Source organism: Hemitrygon akajei, unplaced genomic scaffold (assembly GCF_048418815.1).
Source record: "Hemitrygon akajei unplaced genomic scaffold, sHemAka1.3 Scf000099, whole genome shotgun sequence".
NCBI lineage: Eukaryota > Metazoa > Chordata > Chondrichthyes > Myliobatiformes > Dasyatidae > Hemitrygon > Hemitrygon akajei.
In genome coordinates, this window is record NW_027331985.1 from 758,863 (window position 1) to 780,552 (window position 21,690).

Here is a 21,690-nt window from a genome sequence, read left to right on the forward strand (position 1 = left end):
AGGGCAGATCTGCCCTCTATTTACCTTGCACATAGATAGGACCAGGGAGCATGGAATGTGTTTAAGCGGGTTCTGCAATGTATGGGTAATGCTACCTGACAGAAACTTGGAAACGTACATTGCGAAATGATGTACTCTGGGAAAAGTGAAACAGATACGTGGAGATTGTTTAGGGAGCATTGACATGGGGTTCAGTAAGGGCTTGTCTCATTGTCGCAGGGCAAGGATGATAGCATAAAGTAACCCTGGTTGACAAAAAAAATTGAAACAACTCTTCAAGAGGAAGTAAGAAAGGTACTTAAGGTTTCGGGAAAAAGGATCAGGCAGGGTTATGGAAGGTCACAATGCAGACAGGAGAGAATTTAATAATGGATTTAGAAAATTTAGAAGGGGACTTGAGAAGTCCTTAGCGAGTTTGTACTCTGAAGAACAGGAGGAGACTGGGGAGAGTGTGGACAGATCAGAGGTAAAAGAGGAAAACTTGTGTCTGGAGTCCAAGGAGGCGGTGAAGCTCCTCACTGAATACATTGATCAATGTGAGCACAGCGTCAAAAGGCAGATATGCCAAAACATGCCGACGCTGAGCAAGAGGATGCGCTGGAAACTTGGAAAACATTATGATAGATGATTCCCCGGTGCTGGAAGGGATATAGTTCAGCTGATCTGGGAAGGGAAACGAATACATTGCTGAGATTCTGGACAGGATATTTGTGTTTTTCCTGGCCAAGGAAGTAGAACTAGAAGGTTAGAAGGTGGTAAATGTTATTCATTTGTTGAAGCAAGATAATAGGGTTACTCTTTGGAAGTATAGACCAGTGAGTCTTTCATAAGTAGCGGGTAAACTATTGTAGAGGATAATGGAAGAGGGAATTTATGTGTATTTGGGGAAACGTAGTCTGGTTAAGGAGAGGCAACGTGACTCTTTGAGAGGTATGTTGTACGAGATGAGCCAGATTAAATTATTTGTAAAAGTGAAAATAAAACAAACAGAAGAATCTGAGTAGTCGGTGTAGGTGTATTATTTCAGAAAGTCAGTAGACATAGGATCGAGGTAATCCTGAATTAATTCAGAACTGGCTTCCTAACAGAAGGCAGATGATGTAGTAGATAGAGTGAATACTGGCTGGAAGGCAGCGGGCAGCCGCTGTCTTCTAAGAGGGTGGAAATTCTGGGACATTTTTACAACTTTTGGACTCTGCAGTTGCAGTGTTCCGAGAATCAGGACTGAGGGAAATAATCGATCTAATCTGACCGCACAGCAGCAGCTGGATAATTTATAGAATTAGGACTGATGATGTAAGCAAGTCGCTGAGCGATTCACTGCACCAGTGCGTTATCTAAACTGACCTGTCATTTACATATTACAGGGCAAATGCTACAATGAAATCAAAGTAATCGTTTCCAATCGAGACCTACAACTGATTTAAAAGTTCAGAGCAACTTCGAGTGCTCATTAAAATAACCATCTTTCCAAAATGACAAGTCCAAATTCCCAATTCAAGTACACACCAATTTATCCCAATACTTCTAAAACGTGGTTTTATCGAATCGGGTGTAGATACGCTCAAACGTCGATCCACTTAACCCTGAATCCACATGGCCGGTGTGAAATTGTTGTCTCCCTCCGAAATTAATAATACATGAAATAACTTTAAAAAGCGACACAAACTAAAAAACACAGCGAGTGCAAGGCAAACACCCGTGCTCACACTTGTCTTCTTTCAAAACTTTCGTAGGCATACAGCACTACTTCATAGAATTTTGAAGAGATATGCAGCCTTCGAATTTTGCAACAGTTCCTGGAAATCACGTCTCGCAAGGTGGCACAATTTTTTTGTCACGTGTATAGAGAAAAAGGAAGATTAATTCAACCATCCCCCAAACAGAAACAAAAGAAACACACAACTCACATAAAGCCATTTATTCTCTTTCTCTTTCATTTGAACTCACTTATGTCCAAACCTCGTGCTATATTTTAAAACTGCAGTGTATTCATATTTTCAAAATATCGCAGAAAATGACATGCCCTTATTTGTTCAATGGTTAACAAATGTCTGTAATTGGAATAATAAAACATTTAATAAAGCCTTTCGATTCCCAGACAAAGAGACACAGAAAGTAACGTATCATCCACGAGTTAATATTCAACCCAATTAAAACATGACGTCTCCACCACTCCAACGACTTCCAGGATTTCTGACCTCCAATTTCTGACCAAGGTTAGGATTCGGATTAAATGAAGCCTTTGTTCTATAGTACCGGGAAGAATGATCCCCATTACCGCCGATGAAGCAACATATTTGCTTATTGTGCTGGGACTACTGTCACACCCACCTGCAGCCCGGAAATACTGTCTTTACTCCTTACTGAAGGGGTGAAGGTATATTCCTGTAGTGTGATACCCCTTTTGTCATCCGACACCTGCGCTTCAATCTTCTCATGTTATCATCACTCATTTCACTCAGTCTCCATGGTTCAGTGTGTGCAAGGACAGAGGGATCGAAGAGTAACAACGACTTTCTAGATTGGTCGGTGTTGTGAGACACTAATGTTATAACCCAAATATACAGTCAGACAGCCATAAGAAACTACTGCACAGAAACAGGGACCTTAGCCCGTCCAGTCAGTGAGGAATTATTTAAACTGCCTACTGCCATCGACCTCACCCGGACCGTGGCCATCCATATCCCTCTCATCCGTGTACTTCCCCAATCATCTCTTAAACGTTGACATCGAAATCTCAATTACCATTTGCGTTGTCAGCACTGTCTACACTCTGTCGACCCTCTGGGTGAAGAAGTTTCCCCTCACGTTTCCCTTAAACATTTCACATTTCACCCTTCACCCATGATCTCCAGTTGTATTCGCACCCAACATCAGTGGAGAAAGCCCGCTTGCATTTACACTCTCTATACGCCTCATAATGTTGTATACCTCTATCAAATCTCCCCTCAGTCTTCTACCCGCTCGGAAATAAAGTGCTGACATCTACAATCTTTCCTTTTAATTCAAAACATTCAGTCCCGGCAATAGTCTTGTAATTTTTCTTTGCATTCTTTCGAACTTACTTACATCTTTCCTGCAGGTAGTTGCGCCCAACCGCACACAATATTCCAAATTGGGTCCCAATAAAATCTTCAACTATAGCATCGTAACGTCCCAACTCCTGTACTCAGTACCTTGGCCGATGACGTCAAATGTGCGACAAACTTCTTTTTTTACGACCCTGTCTTACAGCGCCGCAACTTTCATTGAATTATGGACCTGTATTCCCAGATTCGTTTGTTCTATCGTACTCCTCAGTGCCCTATTTCTCATTGTGTCATCCAACCCTGGCTCGTCCTCCCAAATTGCAACATTTGCCTGGCGTAAATCTGATCGGCCATTTTTCAGCCCATTTCTCCAGCTGGTCAAGATTCCGCCTCCTGCTCTGGTAGTCCTCCAAGCTGTGGACTACACCTATAGTGTTGGTGTCATCGGCAAATTTGTTGATCCAGTTAACGACGTTATTATCGAGATCGCTGCCATAGATGACAAGTAACAACGGACACAGCAACGATCCCTGTGGTACTCCTCTTGTCACAGGTCCCCAGTCAGAGAGACAACCATCTAATGGCGAATCCAATTTACTACCTCATCTTGAAAGCCAAACGACCGAACCTTCCCGAGAATCCTTCCATGTGAAATCTTGCAAATTCCTTGCTGAGGTCCTTGTAGACGGCATCCAATGCCTTGCCTTCAACACCATGCCTAGTTACTACCTCGTAAAGCTTTGTAAGTTTGGTTAGACATGACCTACTAAGCATTGGCCCATCCTGACAGTCGCTAATGACCCTGTTTCCCCAGATACTTCCCTTCATTGACGGACTTAAATAGTGAGATGCGGTACAGTAGATAGCGCATAGAACATAGAATATTACAGCACAGTACAACCGTTCGTCTCACGAGGTTCTGACAGACTTTCAACTAATTCAAACTGACACATCCCCGCTGCAAGTGAATCAGAATTAGAAACAAACTTAATATCACAGGCATACGTCGTGAAATTTGTTAACTTTACGCTAGCAGTACAATTAATCTCCCTCCCGGTGGTAACACTGTGTAGAGGGCGTGTCCTGTTGGTGGGCAACTTTAATGATGGACGCCACTGTTACAAAAATCATCCCTGTAATAATGATACGTGATGTACAGAAAATCTGCACTTATCAGCAAGTAAATTTTATTATTTCAACTATAAAACACGAAGGTTCAGACGCCATCTTCACTCCACGACACTCCATGAGCAGTCAATGCAGAGAAAAGGTATTACCCGGGAAAGGAGTGAAGACAACCATCAGAGAGACAACCATGCATTACCACACTCTAGCTTCCCCAACTTAGCCAATGGCGAATCCAATTTACTACTTCATCGTGAAAGCCAGTCCCGACTGAAACATCCTGAGCATCTTCCCATACGGAACCTTGCAAATTGATTGCTGAGGTCCTTGTTAGACGGCATCCACTGCCTTGCCATCAACACCATTTCTGGTAACTACCTCGTACAGCTTTGTAAGTTTCATTAGACATGACCCACTACGCACGGGCCTATAGTGACTATCGCTAATGTTCCTGTTTATCCAGATACTTCCCTTCATACCCCATGACCAGCGTAGTCTGAACTCCAAGGACAATTCCTCATTACGTAATACTTGACGAGTCCCTTCCGAGCAAAGCTATCGAGATCATCCTGTGGCCGTCACTGATATTTATGGCCTATTGTTGTTAAAGAATCCTGGAATATTATCAGGCGCGTTGAGAATAGTCTGGAAAGGAAGGCGTCGTAGCTTTAAATAATTAATCCACTGGACTTAAGTAGTGAGATGCGGTACACCTGATAGAGCACAGAACATAGAATATTACAATACAGTACAGCCCTTCGTCTCAGGAGGTTCTGACAGACTTTCAACTAATTCAAACTGACACATCCCCGCTGCAACTGAATCAGAATTAGAACCAGAATTAATATCACAGGCATACGTCGTCAAATTCGTTACTTTACGGTAACAGTACAATTAAATGCAGCATAATTAAATTTAGAGGGGAAAAAAACTGAGTTGCTCCAGGCAGAGGGGAAGAAGCTGTTCCTGAAACGCTGAGCGTGAGTTTTCAGGCTTCTGTACCTCCCTCCCGATGGTAACACTGTGTAGAGGGCGCGTCCTGCTAGTGGGCAACTTTAATGATGGACGCTACTGTTACAAGAATCAGCCCTTGTAATAATGATCAGTGAGGTACAGAGAATCTGTATTTGCCAACAAATAACTTTTATTATTTCAACTATAAAGCAGCAGGTTCACCCGCCATCTTCACTCCATGACACTCCAATGAACAGAAAAGATATTACCCCGGATAGGAGTCGACTCTGGCCAGAGAGACGAGACAGAGGGACTGGGGATAAAGAAACGGGGACAGAGACTGGTGGGGTAGCGAGAGAAAGGGGAGGGTAGAGAAAGACCATGGGGACGGAGGCCGGGGAAGGCGAGGGATCTAGTGTGGAGAGAGATCGGGGATTGGGGAATGATGTTAGATGGGGAGAGAAATTGGGGTTCGAAGTTTGGTTTCGGTAGATTATTCTGATTATTGTACATGACCCATCTCCCTTCATTCACTGGATGCTTATGTGCTTTGACTGAATATTTACCGTTATGGGAATCTAGAGGTTATATCCCAATAGAAGGCGAACCTTTGCCATCACCTCGCTTGTTGAAGTAAATATTTAAGAAGGCAAGAGAAAATACTGATGTATTAAAAAGGTGGAGGCTCAGTTAAAATCATCCCTAGAAAGGAACAGGAAGGCTGGTGAGCTATTCATAACTGGAATCAACTTGGGTGGTGAAAGGGAATCCAGGTATAGAGGTAGGGATGACATCGAAACCAGCAAACTTTATACATATAGAGTCAGTCTCAACACAGCAACAGGACCAGGAGTTAGTAAAGGTACAAAGATGAGAGAATGTTGAAGAGATTGGGAAATATCAAGGGATACTGGCATGGGGTTATACTTAATAGTGGTAAATTTGAGGGGCGGAACTGTGATAGAAACCAGATGAGTCATTGCCACCATGACATTTGTGGGCATCGGAGATCAAACAGAACTGTGGAACAGTTGAAGAATCTGTGTTGGTGGCCAAAACTGCGAGGAGCTGTACATTATTGTAAGAATTGTTTGATTTGTGCCCAGTGAGAACCCAGATAAATCTGCTAGAAAAGCAATTTCAGGATACGCGACGTATAAGGTCCATGTGTTAACTTGATGATTAATTTTGTTGAATCTTCACCTTTATCCTCTGGAGCACTGAAATATATCTTCGAGATAGTGGATGCGATCACCAAGTGGAGAGAGGCTTTCCCAACTTGATAATGAAAACCGCTGACGGCACAGCCAGGATTTTGTTGGACAGAGTTTCTACCCGCTGGGGATTGAAAAGCGGTCTAGAAACAGTTATGGTCCCCGCTACACCCACATGTGAAACTGTTTGGGGTAAAACATATGTTAGTATCCATTATCGACCACAATAGAGTGAAATTGCTGAACGGATGAACAGAACTTTAAGGACAATGTTATCAAAAATGAAATGGTTATAATCCCTCTTTGGGCTAGATTTATCAAAGTCCGCGTATGATGTTATTGGAAAGGACAAATGCAAGCAGCAATTAAGGAGGCTCAGTATGATGCCGTCCATAATAATGTCCCCTAGTAGCTGAGTTCCAGAAAACATATTGTCAATGGGATGCCCTGGACCGAGATGAGATGATCCTCTTTGAATTATGTCTCAGGTAATTGACGGTGATGCGGATGAAGGAGTTGCGTAACCATTTCCACATTGCTCCCGGAGGATGAGGCTATTTCACATCTTTACACTCGCCCAAGCCTGGTGGAGACACTGGAAGAGATGGGAGATTGGAGATAAATACTCAGAACCTACAGGTTTTAGTTTTTACCTCACTTTTAGCAAGGACAGCAATCTTGCTTAAATGGAATGAGTCAACCCCTCCTACACATCTTCGATGGCTAGTTGATATTATGTCTTAGTTAAATTTAGAGAAGATCCGCTGCTCAGTCTTAAATTCGAAACAATCTTTTTATGATATCTGGGGACTTTTCTTAAATTACTTTTCCAAATTATTAAGTTTCACAGTCTTTTTTGTATAGTTCTGTCTTCCCTTCTTTAGAGAATATGTTTTTTTTTCTAATGATCCATTACCATCAGTCAGCTTTTTTTCTTTGGTAGTTGGTAAGGTGTTGACTTTTTTATATAAAAATATTTTTATAAAAAAATCTTTAATATTTGATTACAGAGTGATATACCTTTATGTGATATGCTATAACATTTTGATCAATTTTATTACAATATATGAATGGTCACACTTTATGTTGAGATGTATCTATGTGTTGCACTCTGTAAATCTTGTTTTTGTCTTCTGAATAAAAATACTGTAAAAGAATATTTCACATATCTACACTCGCCCAAGCCAGGTGGAATCAATGGAAGAGACAAACAGATGGGAGACCGTGTTTGTTGCGTGGTTTTCTGGAAATAAAGTGGGGATAATTGATCTGATATGAATGGATTTTAACAAGGCGTAAAGTTTAGCCATTGTAGGACCATTTATAACGTCAGAAGCTTTGGTATCCAGGTATACAGAAAGCAAAGGATAGTTGTGGATGGAAATTGTTCTCCCTGGATGTCGGTGAACTGTGGAGTTCTGCGGAGATCTGTTCTGAGACCACCGGATTGTTGTGCTTCAATGAATGATTTGGCTGAGGAGGTGGAAGGGTGGTTTATGGTATTTGCAGAGTTTCGAAGGTTGGTGCAATTACGCAGAGTATAGATGGTAGTCATAGGTTACAACAGGACAGTGACAGGACGCAGAGCAGCGCTGAGAATTTACAGATGGAGTTCAACCCGGAAAGGTACGAAGTGATTCACTTTGGAAGGATGGATTTGAAGGCAAAGGTGATACTTTCTCGAGTCTACAGAGGGCCGTACATTAGTACGAGTTCAACAATGGAAACAGAGTGGTGACACTTTCTCCAATAAGCCGAGGTCCGCTCATCGTTACGAGAACCACAATCGGCACGGAGTGGTGCACTGCAGGAGCAGGAAGAAGTGTGGTTGACAGGTGGGCTTGGCTAGATCCGGTGTTCTAAGCATACTTATAGTGACTCTCAAAAGGCAATATACCTAACAGTAAATCAGGGGAGAAAAAGACAACTTCATGGCAAATAATACAACAGCCTGAGTGTCTGTGGATTATGCATAGACTTTACTGACTATATTTGTTTAAACTGAGAATGGATGGAAAAATAGTAGTAGAATTGTGGCAGGTTTGAGAATATCTTTAAATTTAAAAAGACTGTATGGCACGTCAAGAGTGTGGGGAGGTCAAGTCATTGACTGGCAGAGGTCAGGTTCCTGCCAAACGGCTCATCTGTGCGCTGGAAAACATTGTCCTTCAAACTGTCCACAGTCCTCGCTCATTTCCCGAAGACACTCTCCCTTTTTGATCACAGGTCTCTGGAATATCGCTGTGGATCTTTTAAATTGTTTGGAGGAATATAAGTGCACTGTTATTGTAATGCATGTCAGCTGTCATTGTTTATTCCATCAATCACTCCGCCCGGAATGACTGGATCGAACGAAAGAAAAGAGTGAACGAATGTTCCCCTTTAATAAAGAAGTGTTCTCCATTTCACCCGCCAGAAAAAAAAAAATCCTTCTCTCAATTTCAAAAGCGAATGTGCTGCGTCAAACGTTAGAAAATAAATCAACTTCATGATGAAGCCTGTTTTAAACCAACAATGATATAAAAATATGCTATTTAAATCGCTGAAGCCAGGTATCATGGAAAAAAAACATATCATATTTTGTTGTAAAGTAATTGGATTGCAATATCCCTTGAGGAGTTAAATTAATGACACGGGGACATTGAGTAAAAATAGTTTAACGTAAGTGTTTGTACATTTGGTTGTCACTAATGTCCTTGACGTGATCGCCACTTTAATTGCCTCAGTGGAATTACTCTCTCCTCAATAAAAGTCTGCTAAACCGATCCCCAGTCCATCTGAGCAGCTGAAACGCTCCGTACAACTGAACGCTGCTTCTGACGGAATATGGGATATGCGGCGATTTAATACATCGCGGCCATTTTCTATCCCACACTTGTAGCGGTTGGTGTCCCCGGTAAGATGCCGGAGCTGGTCACTTTATGTATGGTGCCGTCGTTACTCTGCTGCGGTATCCGCACTGTTACTGAACACAGATGCTACCATCGGCTGAAACGTGTTTCCGGAATGGAGGATTCGAACATCTAATGGTTTTATTTCCATTTTTTCATATTTTGATCGTAGTTTTTTCTTCTTTTGTCAATTATGTTGGTGCCGATATTGACATTGCTTCACAATTTCACCTCGCGAGGCTTTCTGAAGTGATGCTGATCTCTGTTTTTCTAGGTCCGAGTCTCTATCAGTGCAGATACTCCGATCTTATAACAACGTGGCAGCTTATTTAAATTATTGTCCAGTCTATTTACGACACGTAGGTCTGTTCTTCTGTAAGTTGGTAAATGAGAACCTGTGTTTTGTATCTCCATGCTGTCACTTTGTCACCGCTACAAACAATTCCTTCGGCTCTTTCACCTCTAATAATGGAAATGGTGTTGTTTACAGGAGCGATCGACTGCTCACCGGTACGTGAGTCGTGGAACTCGGATGCCTCGCTCTAAACTGTGGGAAGGTCGCCAATCCACTGACACTCACATCCGTCATTGTCCTCCAGCCGGAGTGCAGCGACCGAGACAGCACACACTAGATACCCTCCATAGCATCGGTAGAATGGGGGCATTCGGGCAATTGCTGCTGAACATATTTCTATTTTTTTTTCCAAATTTCTTGTAGTTAATTTAACGGCGATTGTGATCCTATCTCGGGGAAAATGCGGACTCTCCAAATGCATCACCCGTTACCTGGTTGGAATGGCGACAGCGGATCTGCTGGTGGTTATCGTTGTTGCTTTAGTGGAACAGACCAACAATATCTACATTTATTCCAGATCCCTGCTCACCACTCCTGTATGCACTCTGACACTTGTATTTCGGGTCATAACGAGGGACTGTTCAGTTTGGTTCATGGTCAGTTTTACCTTCGATCGCTTCATCGCAATATGTTGCCTAAAGCTGCGGGAGCGATATTGCACCGAGAGAACAGCAACGGTGGTTATGGTGACCGTGGTTATAGTGAGCTGCGGGAAATGTGTCCCGTTTTACTTTGCCCTTGAACCTTACGCCATTATTGACAACACGCCGTGGCGTTGCGCCTTCACTTATGAATACGCGACTTCACCCGTGTGGAGAGGATACCGATTACTGATGATTATTTTAATACCAATGCTACCACTCGGCTTAATCCTGCTGTTTAACGGGTTAACCGTAAGACATATCGTTGTGGCAAATAGAGTCTGCAGAAGGCTTCTGCACAGCAGCGACAATCAGAAAGATGCCGAGGTGGAAAAACGCAGAAAATCGATGATTTTGTTGTTTTCCATATCAGCTAATTTCATATTATTTTGGATGCCCAATTTAGCCCATTCCTTGAAATGGCAAGTGCAAAATTATTTTTACCAGGACAGATATTTGAGTGCCCCGGTATACATCCTACAACAATTTGGGTTCATGTTAGAAATTCTCAGCGTGTGCACCAATACTTGTATCTATACACTGACACAGAGGAAATTCAGAGAAGAGCTGAGGAATGGAATGAAGTATGTGTTTACATTAAATGGCCATCTGTGTAGATAACGCCCGCGTCTAATGACAATTCAGCGGAGTTTTCAAATAAAGCCGTTTTACAATGAACAGGTTTGGCAAATACGTCATAAAATCAAACAATCATATGCCTGGACATCCGGAAATTGCAGAATTGGCAGAAGATTGTTTGCTTCATACAGTTCAGGTAGGTAGCAATACAAACGCCCAATGCTGCTGGCGTGATTGTCACTTTGGTTGAAGTATGTTCCAAACTATCACAGACACTCGACTGTCACAAGGGCAGGGATGGCTTCAGATCATTCCGGGCTTTAGATGTTGAAATATGGACAGGGTCGGGTAACAGAGAGTAAAGGGAGTGCGATGGGAAACCAGGGATAGTATCGCAGCTGCAGAAAGGGGGGAAAACATGGAGCGTTTGTTTGTTATTTGACTGTGAGCCGAACACAGAAACATGAAGGGAGCCAACACCCCATCTGGAGTATTCTGTACAGCCGCCCATCAAATTAACAAAAGAAAACGCAACGGGAACGTGAGAAACCGATCCGTAAGCGGATCTTTGACATGTGTCATGTGTTATTGACTCGGGCAGCTGAAACTTACACAATATTCTTTGGCACCTTCCCAGGGTAATAGGTTTAGGTATGGCATAATTTCTCAGTTATGTCAAGGTAGGATAAGAAAAAAGGCGTATTAGCGAACAGTCCATACCGGATCTAATATTAGAAAAGGAAACGGATCAGCTGACAGATCTCTCCGCGAGTCAGCATTTCAGAACGATAGGGCATAACTCCACAACATTTACCTTGCACAGGGGTAGGACCAGGGAGAATGGAGTGTGTTTAATTGGGGGTCTGCGATGCATGGTTCTACCTGGCAGGAACTTGGGAACGAACATTGGGAAATTGATGTACTCAGGAAAAAGCGCAACAGATATGTGGAGATTGTTTAGGGAGCACTGAGATGGGGTTCAGAAAGGGCTTCTTTCATTGATGCAGGGAATGGATGATAGCGTAAAGTAACTCTGGCTGACAACAAAGTTGGAACAGCTGGCCAAGAGGAAGAAAGAAAGATACTTAAGGTTTCGGAAGAAAAGATCGAGTAGGGTTCTGGCGAGTCACAATACAGACAGGAAAAAAAATAAAAATGGATTTAGAAGAGGTAGAAGACGACTTGAGAACTCTTGGAGAGTTGCAATGTCAAGAACAGGAAAATGGCTGGAGATAGTGCGGGCAGATCGGAGGAAAACTTGTGTCTGTAGTCATGGAGGCAGTGAAGCTCCTCACTGAATATATTGACGAATGTGGACACAGCGTAAAAAGGCAGATATGGTCGAACATGCTGAAGCTCAGAAAAAAACTGCGCAGGAAACATGATGATGGATGATTCCCCGATAACGACCTGGTAATTTTGAAAGGCGAGCGAAGATATTGCTGCACTTTTGGACAAGATATTTGTATCTTCGCTGGCCACGGAAGTAGAACTAGAAGACTGGGAGATGGCAAATGTAATTCCTCTGTTGACGAAAGATAATAAGTATACTGTTTCGAATTAGAGACCAGTGAATATCATGTCAGTAGTGGGTAAACTATTGGAGAAGATTATTGTAGAGGGAAAATATGGGCATTTGGAGAAATGTAGTCCAGCTACAGAGTGTCAACGTAGCTTTTTGAGGGACATATTTTCCTTTGTGAACCAGATTGAATTATTTGTAACAGTGAAAAACAAACAGATGAATCAGAACAGTCGATGTGGATGTATTAATTTTCATAAGGCGTTTCATCCGTTCCCCGTAGAAGACTCATTCAGAAAGTCAATTATAAAAGATGAAATAACGGTACATTCGTATAGAAGTAACAGGACTGGTCCGAGTCAGCATGGATTTACGAAGGGGAAATCATGATTGACTAATCTTCTGGAATTTTTTGAGAATGTAACTATTAAAATGGACAAGAGAAAGCCAGTGGATGTAGTGTAGCTGGACTTTCAGAAAGCCTTTAATAAGGTCCAACATAGGAGATTAGTGGGTAAAATTAGAGCACATGGTATTGGGGGTAGGGTACTGACATAAATAGAAAATTGGTTGGCAGACAGGCAACAAAGAGTAGGGATTAACGTGTCCTTTTCAGAAATGAAGGGATTAAAAGTAGCATTAGCAAATTTGCAGATGACACAAAGCTGGGTGGCAATGTGAGATATGAGGAGGATGTTAGGATAATTGGGCAGGTTGGGTGAGTGGACAGATGCATGGCAGATGCAGTTTAATGTGGATAAATGTGAGGTTATCCACTTTGGCGGCAAGAACAGGAAGTCAGATAACTGTATGAATGCTGTCAAGTTAGGAAAAGGGGAAGTACAACGGGATCTAGGTGTCCTTGTTCATCAGTCACTGAAAGTAAACATGCAGGTACAGCAGGCAGTGAAGAAAGCTAATGGCATGTTGGCCTTCATAACAAAGGGAGCTGAGTATAGGAGTAAAGAAGTCCTTCTGCAGTTGTACAGGGCCCTCGTGAGACCACACCTAGAGTATTGTGTTCAACTTTGGTCTCCAAATTTGAGGAAGGACATTCTTGCTACTGAGGGAGTGCAGCATAAGTTCAATAGGTTGATTCCCGGGTTGGGAGGGACTGTCATATGTTGAAAGATTGCAACGACTGGGCTTGTATACACTGGAATTTAGAAGGACGAGAGGGGATCTGATTGAAACATATAAGATTATTAACGATTTGGACACGGTAGAGGCAAGAAACATGTTACCGATGTTGGGGGAGCCCAGAACCAGAGGCCACAGTTTAATAATAAGGGGTAGACCATTTATAACAGAGTTGAGGAAAAACTTTTTCAATCAGAGAGTTGTGCATCTAAGGAATGCTCTGCCTCAGAAGGCAGTGGAGGCCAAGTCTCTGGATGCCTACAAGAAAGAGTTAGATAGAGCTCTTAAAGATAGCGGAGTCAATGAATATGGGTGAAAGCAGGAACAGGGTAATGATTGTGGATGATCAGCCACGATCGTATTGAATGGCAGTGCTGGCTCGAAGGGCCGAACGGCCTACTCCTGCACCTATTGTCTATTGTCTATAAAACTGCACCGTTAAGCACCAGCAAACATTCCACTCTCAAAATCACTAAGATTACATTTCATCTCCATGGTGATGTTTGTTGGAGACAGAACATACCCTTTACTCAGGAACAGGATAGGGAGAGAACCGCTAATAAATCTGTAGGTTTAGTTAATGATTATTACCAGGAGCTGACTGAATATTAATCAGGGCGTGTTGATTACCGACAGAGCCCGTAGCACACAGCCTCACTGGGACAGAGTGGTAACGGAACCTAAACCCGCGGTATAAGGTAAGACGCTCTATATCCTGAAATATAAACATCATAAGGACAGTTAGCCTCTTTTATGAACACTTGAATGAGATTGATAACGTATTGAGTTGATCGATATTAGAACTGTAGAGAATCGCTTTTGAAAGAATTAATAATTCCCTTCATCTAGTTGAATGCATCGACTTCCTGTGCATGTCCCGGGGGAAACCGGTGCAGTTGACAGTGTTATTGGAATCGCCGCACTTTCAACCCGGCTCCGAATCATCAGTAAAGGCTCGGGAGGTGCGAGCTTCCCGCATCTCGGAACTCTCCCAGGGCTACTGCTCGCAGTAACAGAAGAACGATCCGCCCACACTCGGGGCTTTACCGATCCCCGACCGAGGGAACTGAGGATTCGTTTTCTTATTTCCTCACCGGCGGTATCTACACTACCTGTCCATCCTAGACGGCATTTTGGTTGGTGGTCAAAAGTATGGAACCACCGACATTGGAGTTTACAGCCGGGGCGGGGGGTGGTCGCGGGGGAAGCCGGTGTAAGGAGTTGATGGTTCCATTATATAGTCAGTTGGTGAGACCTGTTGTGGATCACCGTCTGCAGTGCTGTTTCGCTTCTGTCAGATAAGAGTGGGTAGGTGGGAAACCAAAAGGAGGTTCAGCAGACAGATATCTGCCCCCATGAGTTTTTCTCTGATTTCGATCCGTCAGAGTCTCGTTGGTGTGGCCGATCACTTGTGGCCTCTCCTTTAGCTAAGCCGTTCTTCAGTGGTGAGCCCGCCAATCCCAGGCAAGGGAAAGGACGCACGCGAGCCCCACCGGCTGTCGCTATTAAACGCTGTCACGGGATTTCCAGCGTTTCTCCTGGTGTGTCTAAAGGGGTTGTTCCCAAGACCCTCTTTTATCCTTACTCACGGGGTCTCAGATGTCAATCAGGTTGGGATGAAGCAATCCCTCAACCAGACCACTCTGGTCGTCCCCTGAGGGCTTCAATGAATAGTACAGTACTCAATACACAGTTCCGTCTCCAAGAGACAATGGCCGTTATCCGTGGCTTTGTCTCGCTGAGGCCAGGACACATTCCAAAACCTTGTGGATTCTCTCTCATTTCCTGGGTCCCAGACCCGAATTAATAGCAATCTTGCGATTCTCAAAAAGGAGGGGCGACTTTGTACCCTTCGGCCCCTCAGAGTTGTGGCACATTCGTAACAGTGTAGATCCCGCCAGCGAAGGAATAAACAAAGCGAATCCTCGGTTCCTTCGGTCAGCGATCAGTAAAGCCCCGGGTGTGGAGAGGCCGGCCTCCTGCTGGAAACAGTAGCCCGCGGACAGTTCCGAACATCTGGAAGCTAGCTCCTTCCTAGCCTTTGCTGTTCATTCGCAACTGCATTGAAAGTGCGACGTTTCCATTAACACTTCCAACTACACCAGTTTACCGCAGGGCATGCACAGGAAGTTGATCTAATTAGTCAAAGGGAATTATTATTTCTTTCAAAAGCGATTCACCTACAGTTCTACTGTTGAATACACCAATACGTTCTCAGTCTCATTTAAGTGTTCACAGAAGTGGCTAACTGCCTTTATGATGTTTATATTTCAGTATATACTGCTTCTTACCGTGTACCGCGGCTCCAGGTTCTGTTAACACCCTGTCCCAGTGAGGCTGTGTTACGAGTTCTGTAAGAAATGAACACACCCTGGTTAATGTTCAGTCAGCTCCTGGTGATAATCATTAACTAAACCCATAGCTTTATCAGCGGGTCTCTCCGACTCCTAGTCCTTGGAACAGGGTACGTTCGGTCTCTCAGAAACATCAGAATGGGGATGAAATGTGATCTCAGTGACTTAGGACGTGGAATGTTTGTTAATGCTGGACGGCGCAGTTTGTAATATCGCAGAAACTCCTGATTTCCTGGGATTGTCACCTTCAACAGTCTCAGTTTGCGGAGAACACAACAGAAAAAAAGTAAGGCTGCGGCAGTTCCGTGAGCAAAAACTCCTTATGAATGAGAGGGATGGAAGGGAAAAGGCCAGACTGATTCTATATGTCAGGAAGACGACAGTATCTCAAATAACCACGCTACAACAATAGCGTGCAGAGAGGCATCACTGAACGTGTAACATGTCGAAGACTGAACTGGGCGGGTTACAGCTGTAGAAGACCACGGACATACACTCAGCGGCCACACTATTAGTTACAGGAGGTGACAGTGAGATGTACTTCAGGAAGTTTTATTTCAGATAGTCTTAAGATACACTCTATCTTTGCGCAAGGTAGCACAAAAAACATACAGAGAGAAAAAAATAAACAAGTGCCGAGCTCTTGATTCCGTTTCCAGTGAATCTGAGCACTGAATTCTCTGGGTCCAAACAGTGAGTGAGTACACCCTGCGGAACGTTCAGTTGAGATCACGTTCAGCAACCCAGACCTCACACTAATCAGGAGGTAACTCCACACCCCGCTCCCCAGTGCTTGAACTGAAGGACACGAAACCTCAGTCAGGCAAATGGTTGTATTGTCTTGTTCGGTACCGGCTTACAGTTGTACTTCGGTGCACAGTGACAAAGATTACATACATAATCTCTTTCCAATTCAGTCTGCTCCAGGGATCCTGTTTCCTTTCGGTTGGTCTGATCGAATTAATTTATTGTTTAGTTCTGGATCAATTTATTCTCCGACTGAAAAATCCAGTGACAGCTGAGGGCAAAGTTCAATATGGGTTTATTGGAGAGACACACCAGCAGGACGGACTCTATCAACTGTGGTTGGGAATATATTTCCTTGTGAACAGTGGACAGTCGCTTTCGCCAGATGTGTCTGTACCCCATCTGCTGCAGCTGCGCTGATATCAGAGTCGGACCGTTTATAAAGCAATCTTCAATATTTGTCCACAATGGAGCCACTATAATAATGGGCAAGGCTGCAACGGTCTGGAGATAACCACGCCCTAAAGAGTACAGCAAGATAAGAATACATTTCCACATTCAGATCAGTGTTCACTTACAGGAAATAAATAAAATTATTAATCAGATGAAAATATGACGCATGGGTCTGTTTACTTTCCTCCCGCTGGTGTGCTTCCCCGACCTCACATTTACAGATACCGGAGCCGTTTCTCCTTACTGTGTGATGAATATTCTGTCTCCTGAATATTGAGGACGGTCATTCCCATGACACACTAGACCCACAGAGAGAGGGAAAACATCTCAACTTTCTTCAACTGGCGGTGACTGGTTTCAGATCCTCACACAACAGGAACTATTTTGTCCACGTCCCTGTCAAACTCCGCAGGATACTTTATGTTCCGTCGAAGTTCCCACTCATTATACCAAATTACCGCGGATACAATCAAGTATATTGTTGTTTAAAAAAAAACTGTAATGTATACAAGCCCCTGTTTTATGTCACACCACAAGTCAAGATCACAACAGATTCCTCATACAAAAACTCTCAGGGGCAAATATCTGTCTGGTAAACCTTCTTTTGATTTTCCACCTAGCCACTGACTTCTGACAGAAGCGAAACAGCACTGCAGACGGTGATCCACAACAGGTCCCACCAACCGACTATATAATGGAAGCATCAACTCCTTACACCGACTTTCCCCGCGACCACCCCCCGCCCCGGCTGTAATCTCCAATGTGGGTGGTTCCATGCTTTTGAGCACCTACAGAAATGCCGTCTAGGATGGACAGATAGTGTCAATCCCGCCAGTGAAGGAATAAACAAAGCGAATCTTCAGTTCCCTCGGTCAGGGATCGGTTGAGCCCGAGTGTGGACGGATCGGTCTTCTGTTACTGCGAGCAGTAGCCCGGGGACAGTTCCGAGATGCGGGAAGCTCGCACCTCCCGAGCCTTTGCTGATGATTCGGAGCTGGGCTGAAATTGCGGCGATTACAATAACACTGTCAACTGCCCCGGCATCCAGCGGGACATGCACAGCAAGTCGATGCATTCAATTAGATGAAGGGGATTATTAAGTCATTTAAAAGCGATTCGCTACAGTTCTAATGTCGATCAACACAATACGTTATCAATCCCATTCGTGTTCATAAAAGTGTCTAAATATCTTTATGATGTTTATAATTCAGTATATGGAGCTTCTTACCGTGTACCGCGGCTCCAGGTTCTGTTACCACCCTGTCCCAGTAAGGCTGTGTTACTGGTTCTGTAAGTAATGAACACACCCTGGTTAATGTTCAGTCAGTTCCTGGTGATAATCATTAACTAAACCCACAGCTTTATCAGCGGGCCTCTCCCTATCCTGTTCTTTAGTAAACGGTAGGTTCTGTCTCCAGCAAACATCACAATGGAGATGAAATGTGATCTGGATGACTTTTAGGGTGGAATGTTTGTCAGTGCCAGACGGTTCAGTTTGAATATCGCAGGAACTGCTGAAATCCTGGGATTGTCAGGTTCAACAGTCTCAGTTTTGCGGAGAATGGTGCTGGGAAATAAATCAGGTTGCGGCAATTCTGAGAGCAAAAACGTCTTAGTAATGAGAGAGGTCGGTGGAGAAAGGCGGGATTGATTCAATCTGCCAGGAAGATGAGAGTAACTCAAATAATCACGTTACTACTGCACTGTGCAGAGAGGCATCGCTGGACGCGTAACGTGTCGAACATTGAACTGGACGGGCTACGGCAGTAGAAGATCACGGACATAGAGTCAGTGGTCGTATTACTAGGTACCGGAGGAGCACAATACAGTGCACACAGACATTTGTTATCAACAGCCAATGAGATTTAAATCAGCAAGTTTTATTTTAAATATCACTGACAGATACTTGCTGTCTTTGCTGGAATAGCACACTCACTCCTGCAGAAAAATCAGGCGGATCCGCAAAGCCACACAATTTTAAAGACAGAAATGAAATGGTAGAAAAACTAGAATTCCTGCCATCACAAGTGGACGCATTAACTCATCGTAAAGTTGCCCACCCAGTACAGTCTCCGTGTTTCCTCTGTGCTGAGCTGCTGATTCTGTTTCCAGCGAATCCGAGCACCTGTATCTCACGACAAATCGATCAGCTCCAGGGAGCAACCGCGACCCGCATCCTGGTTCAGATCGGGTGCTGTCATATCGCATTAATTTATTGTTTACTTTGGGACCAATTTACTGTCTGACTATAAACTTCAGTGACAGCTGAGGGCAGAAATCGTTGTGGGCTTATAGGAAAGACACGCCAGCAGGATGGGCCATGTGAACTCTGGTAAAAAGTAATGATTTTGGAACAATCTTTTCTTTTGAACACTGGACATTCCCTTTCACCAGATTTAACCGTGTCCCGGCAACCTGCCGCTGCACCGATCTCAGTCAACAACTTTATAAAGCAAACTTAAATATTTGTCCACAATGGGGTCATTACAATGATGGGCCAGGCAGCAGCTATGTGGAGATTGCAAACTGGACATAGCCACAGCCAAAAGAGTACAACATATTTCACCATCAGATTAGTGTTCACTTACTGGAAATAAATAAACTTATCAATCAGATGACTTTCATGACTACCGGGTCTATTTACATTACTCCCGTCGGTGTGTTACTCCGCTATCACCATTACTTTACAAATACCTGAGCTGTTTAAAGAAGAGGAAGTGCTGGCGCTATTAAGGATAGTGGATAAGTCTCCGGGACCTGACAGGATATTTCCTCGGACTTTGAGGGAAGTTAGTGTAGAAATAGCAGGGGCTCTGACGGAAATATTTCAAATGTCATTAGAAACGGGGATGGTGCTGGAGGAATTGCGTATTGCTCGTGTGGTTCCATTGTTTAAAAAGGGTTCTAAGAGTAAACCTAGCAATTCTAGCCCTGTAATTATGACGTCAATGACGGGTAAATTAATGGAAGGTATTCTTAGAGATGGTATATATAATTATCTGGAGAGACAGGGTCTGGTTAGGAACAGTCAACATGGATTGGTGCATAGAAGGCCATGTTTGACAGATCTTATTGAATTTTTTAAATTATTTTTTAAATTTATTACATTTTTAGAAATTTACAAAGAATAAATGTGGTGATAAAATAGTAAGAAAAAGAAAAAGAATATTAACCCTCCCCCTCCCCTTAACCCTCCCCCCTTAACCCTTGTCTAAAGAAAGAAAAAAAAAAGAAAGCAAGAAGAGAAAGATTGCCTGGATACCGGAGGATCCCCACATGCTCCATGAAGTTCAAAATAATTTTACTATTTATTTTTACTTTCCCCAATTACTTTATAATTTTATCTTCAAAGGTCCTATGTATTTAATCCTATCTTTTGTAGGTATGGGAGCCAAATTTTCAAAAATATATCATATTCATTTTTTTTAGATTGTATGTAATTTTTTCAAGTGGAATTCAACTATGTATTTCATTATTCCAACGATCCATAGTTAAATATAAATCAGATTTCCAAGTAACTGCGATAACATTTTTGGCTACTGCCAATGCAACTTTTATAATTTTTTTTCTGATACTTATTCAATTTAAGTTTCGGTATTGTCCCTTCAATGTATCCTAATAAAAATAATCCTGGACTATGTGGGAGTTGTACTACAATAATTTGTTCCAATAAAAGTCTTAGATTTATCCAAAATGGTTGACTTTTAAAACAAGACCAAGTAGAATGTAAAAATGAACCAATTTTTTGATTACACCGAAAACGTTGGTCAGACATATTTGAATTTAATCTATTTATTTTCTGTGGTGTTATATATAATTGATGTTAAAAATTATATTGTATTAATCTAAGTCGAACATTTACTGTATTTATCATACTATCAGAACATAATCTTGACCAGCTGTTTCCATCAATTTTAACATCCAAATCAGATTCCCATTTTTGTCTTGATTTATGAATTCCTGATTTAATTGTCTGTTTTTGAATCAAATTGTACATACAAGATTTAAATTCTTTAATTTTTACTTTTTGAATTAATATTTCTATTTCAATAGGTTTTGGCATCAACATTGTTTGACCCAGCTTTTCTCGTAAATAAGCCTTCAATTGAAAATAACAGAAAAGAGTGTTCTTTGATATTTTACATTTATTTTTTTAATTGTTCAAACGACATCAATATACCTCCTTCAAAACAATCACCTATATATTTAATCCCCTTTTGGAACCAATTATATAAAAGTTTATTATCCATTGTAAAAGGAATAAGCCTATTTTGAATTAAAGTTCTTTTTGCTAATAAAGATTTCTTTATCTCATCGTCCATATTTACCTTATTCCATAAATCAATCAAGTGTCTTAATATAGGAGATTCTTTTTTTCCCCCATATCCATTTGGATTCCCATTTATATATAAAATTTTCTGGTATGTTTTCTCCTATCTGATCTAATTCTATTCTAATCCATGCTGGTTTTTCTTCATCAAAAAAAGACGCAATAAATTTAAGTTGATTTGCTTTATAATAATTCTTAAAATTTGGAAGTTGTAACCCTCCTAATTCAAATTTACATGTCAATTTTTCCAATGATATTCTTGACATCTTTCCTTTCCAGAGAAATTTCCTTACATATTTATTCAGTTCTTGAAAAACTTCTGAGGTAATTGTATTGGTAAAGTTTGGAATAAA

The 21,690-nt window shown here is 42.3% G+C and overlaps 1 protein-coding gene across 1 annotated transcript in view; it reads left to right on the forward strand.

The window, feature by feature from the left end:
* LOC140723051 (UDP-GlcNAc:betaGal beta-1,3-N-acetylglucosaminyltransferase 7-like) overlaps positions 1–21,690 on the forward strand; it is a 51,013-nt gene that overhangs the window by 20,700 nt on the left and 8,623 nt on the right. The window contains exon 4 of the mRNA XM_073037668.1: positions 3,304–3,537. Within this exon, the coding sequence (XP_072893769.1) occupies positions 3,304–3,537 (234 nt within the window). The remainder of the gene's footprint in view (positions 1–3,303; positions 3,538–21,690) is intronic.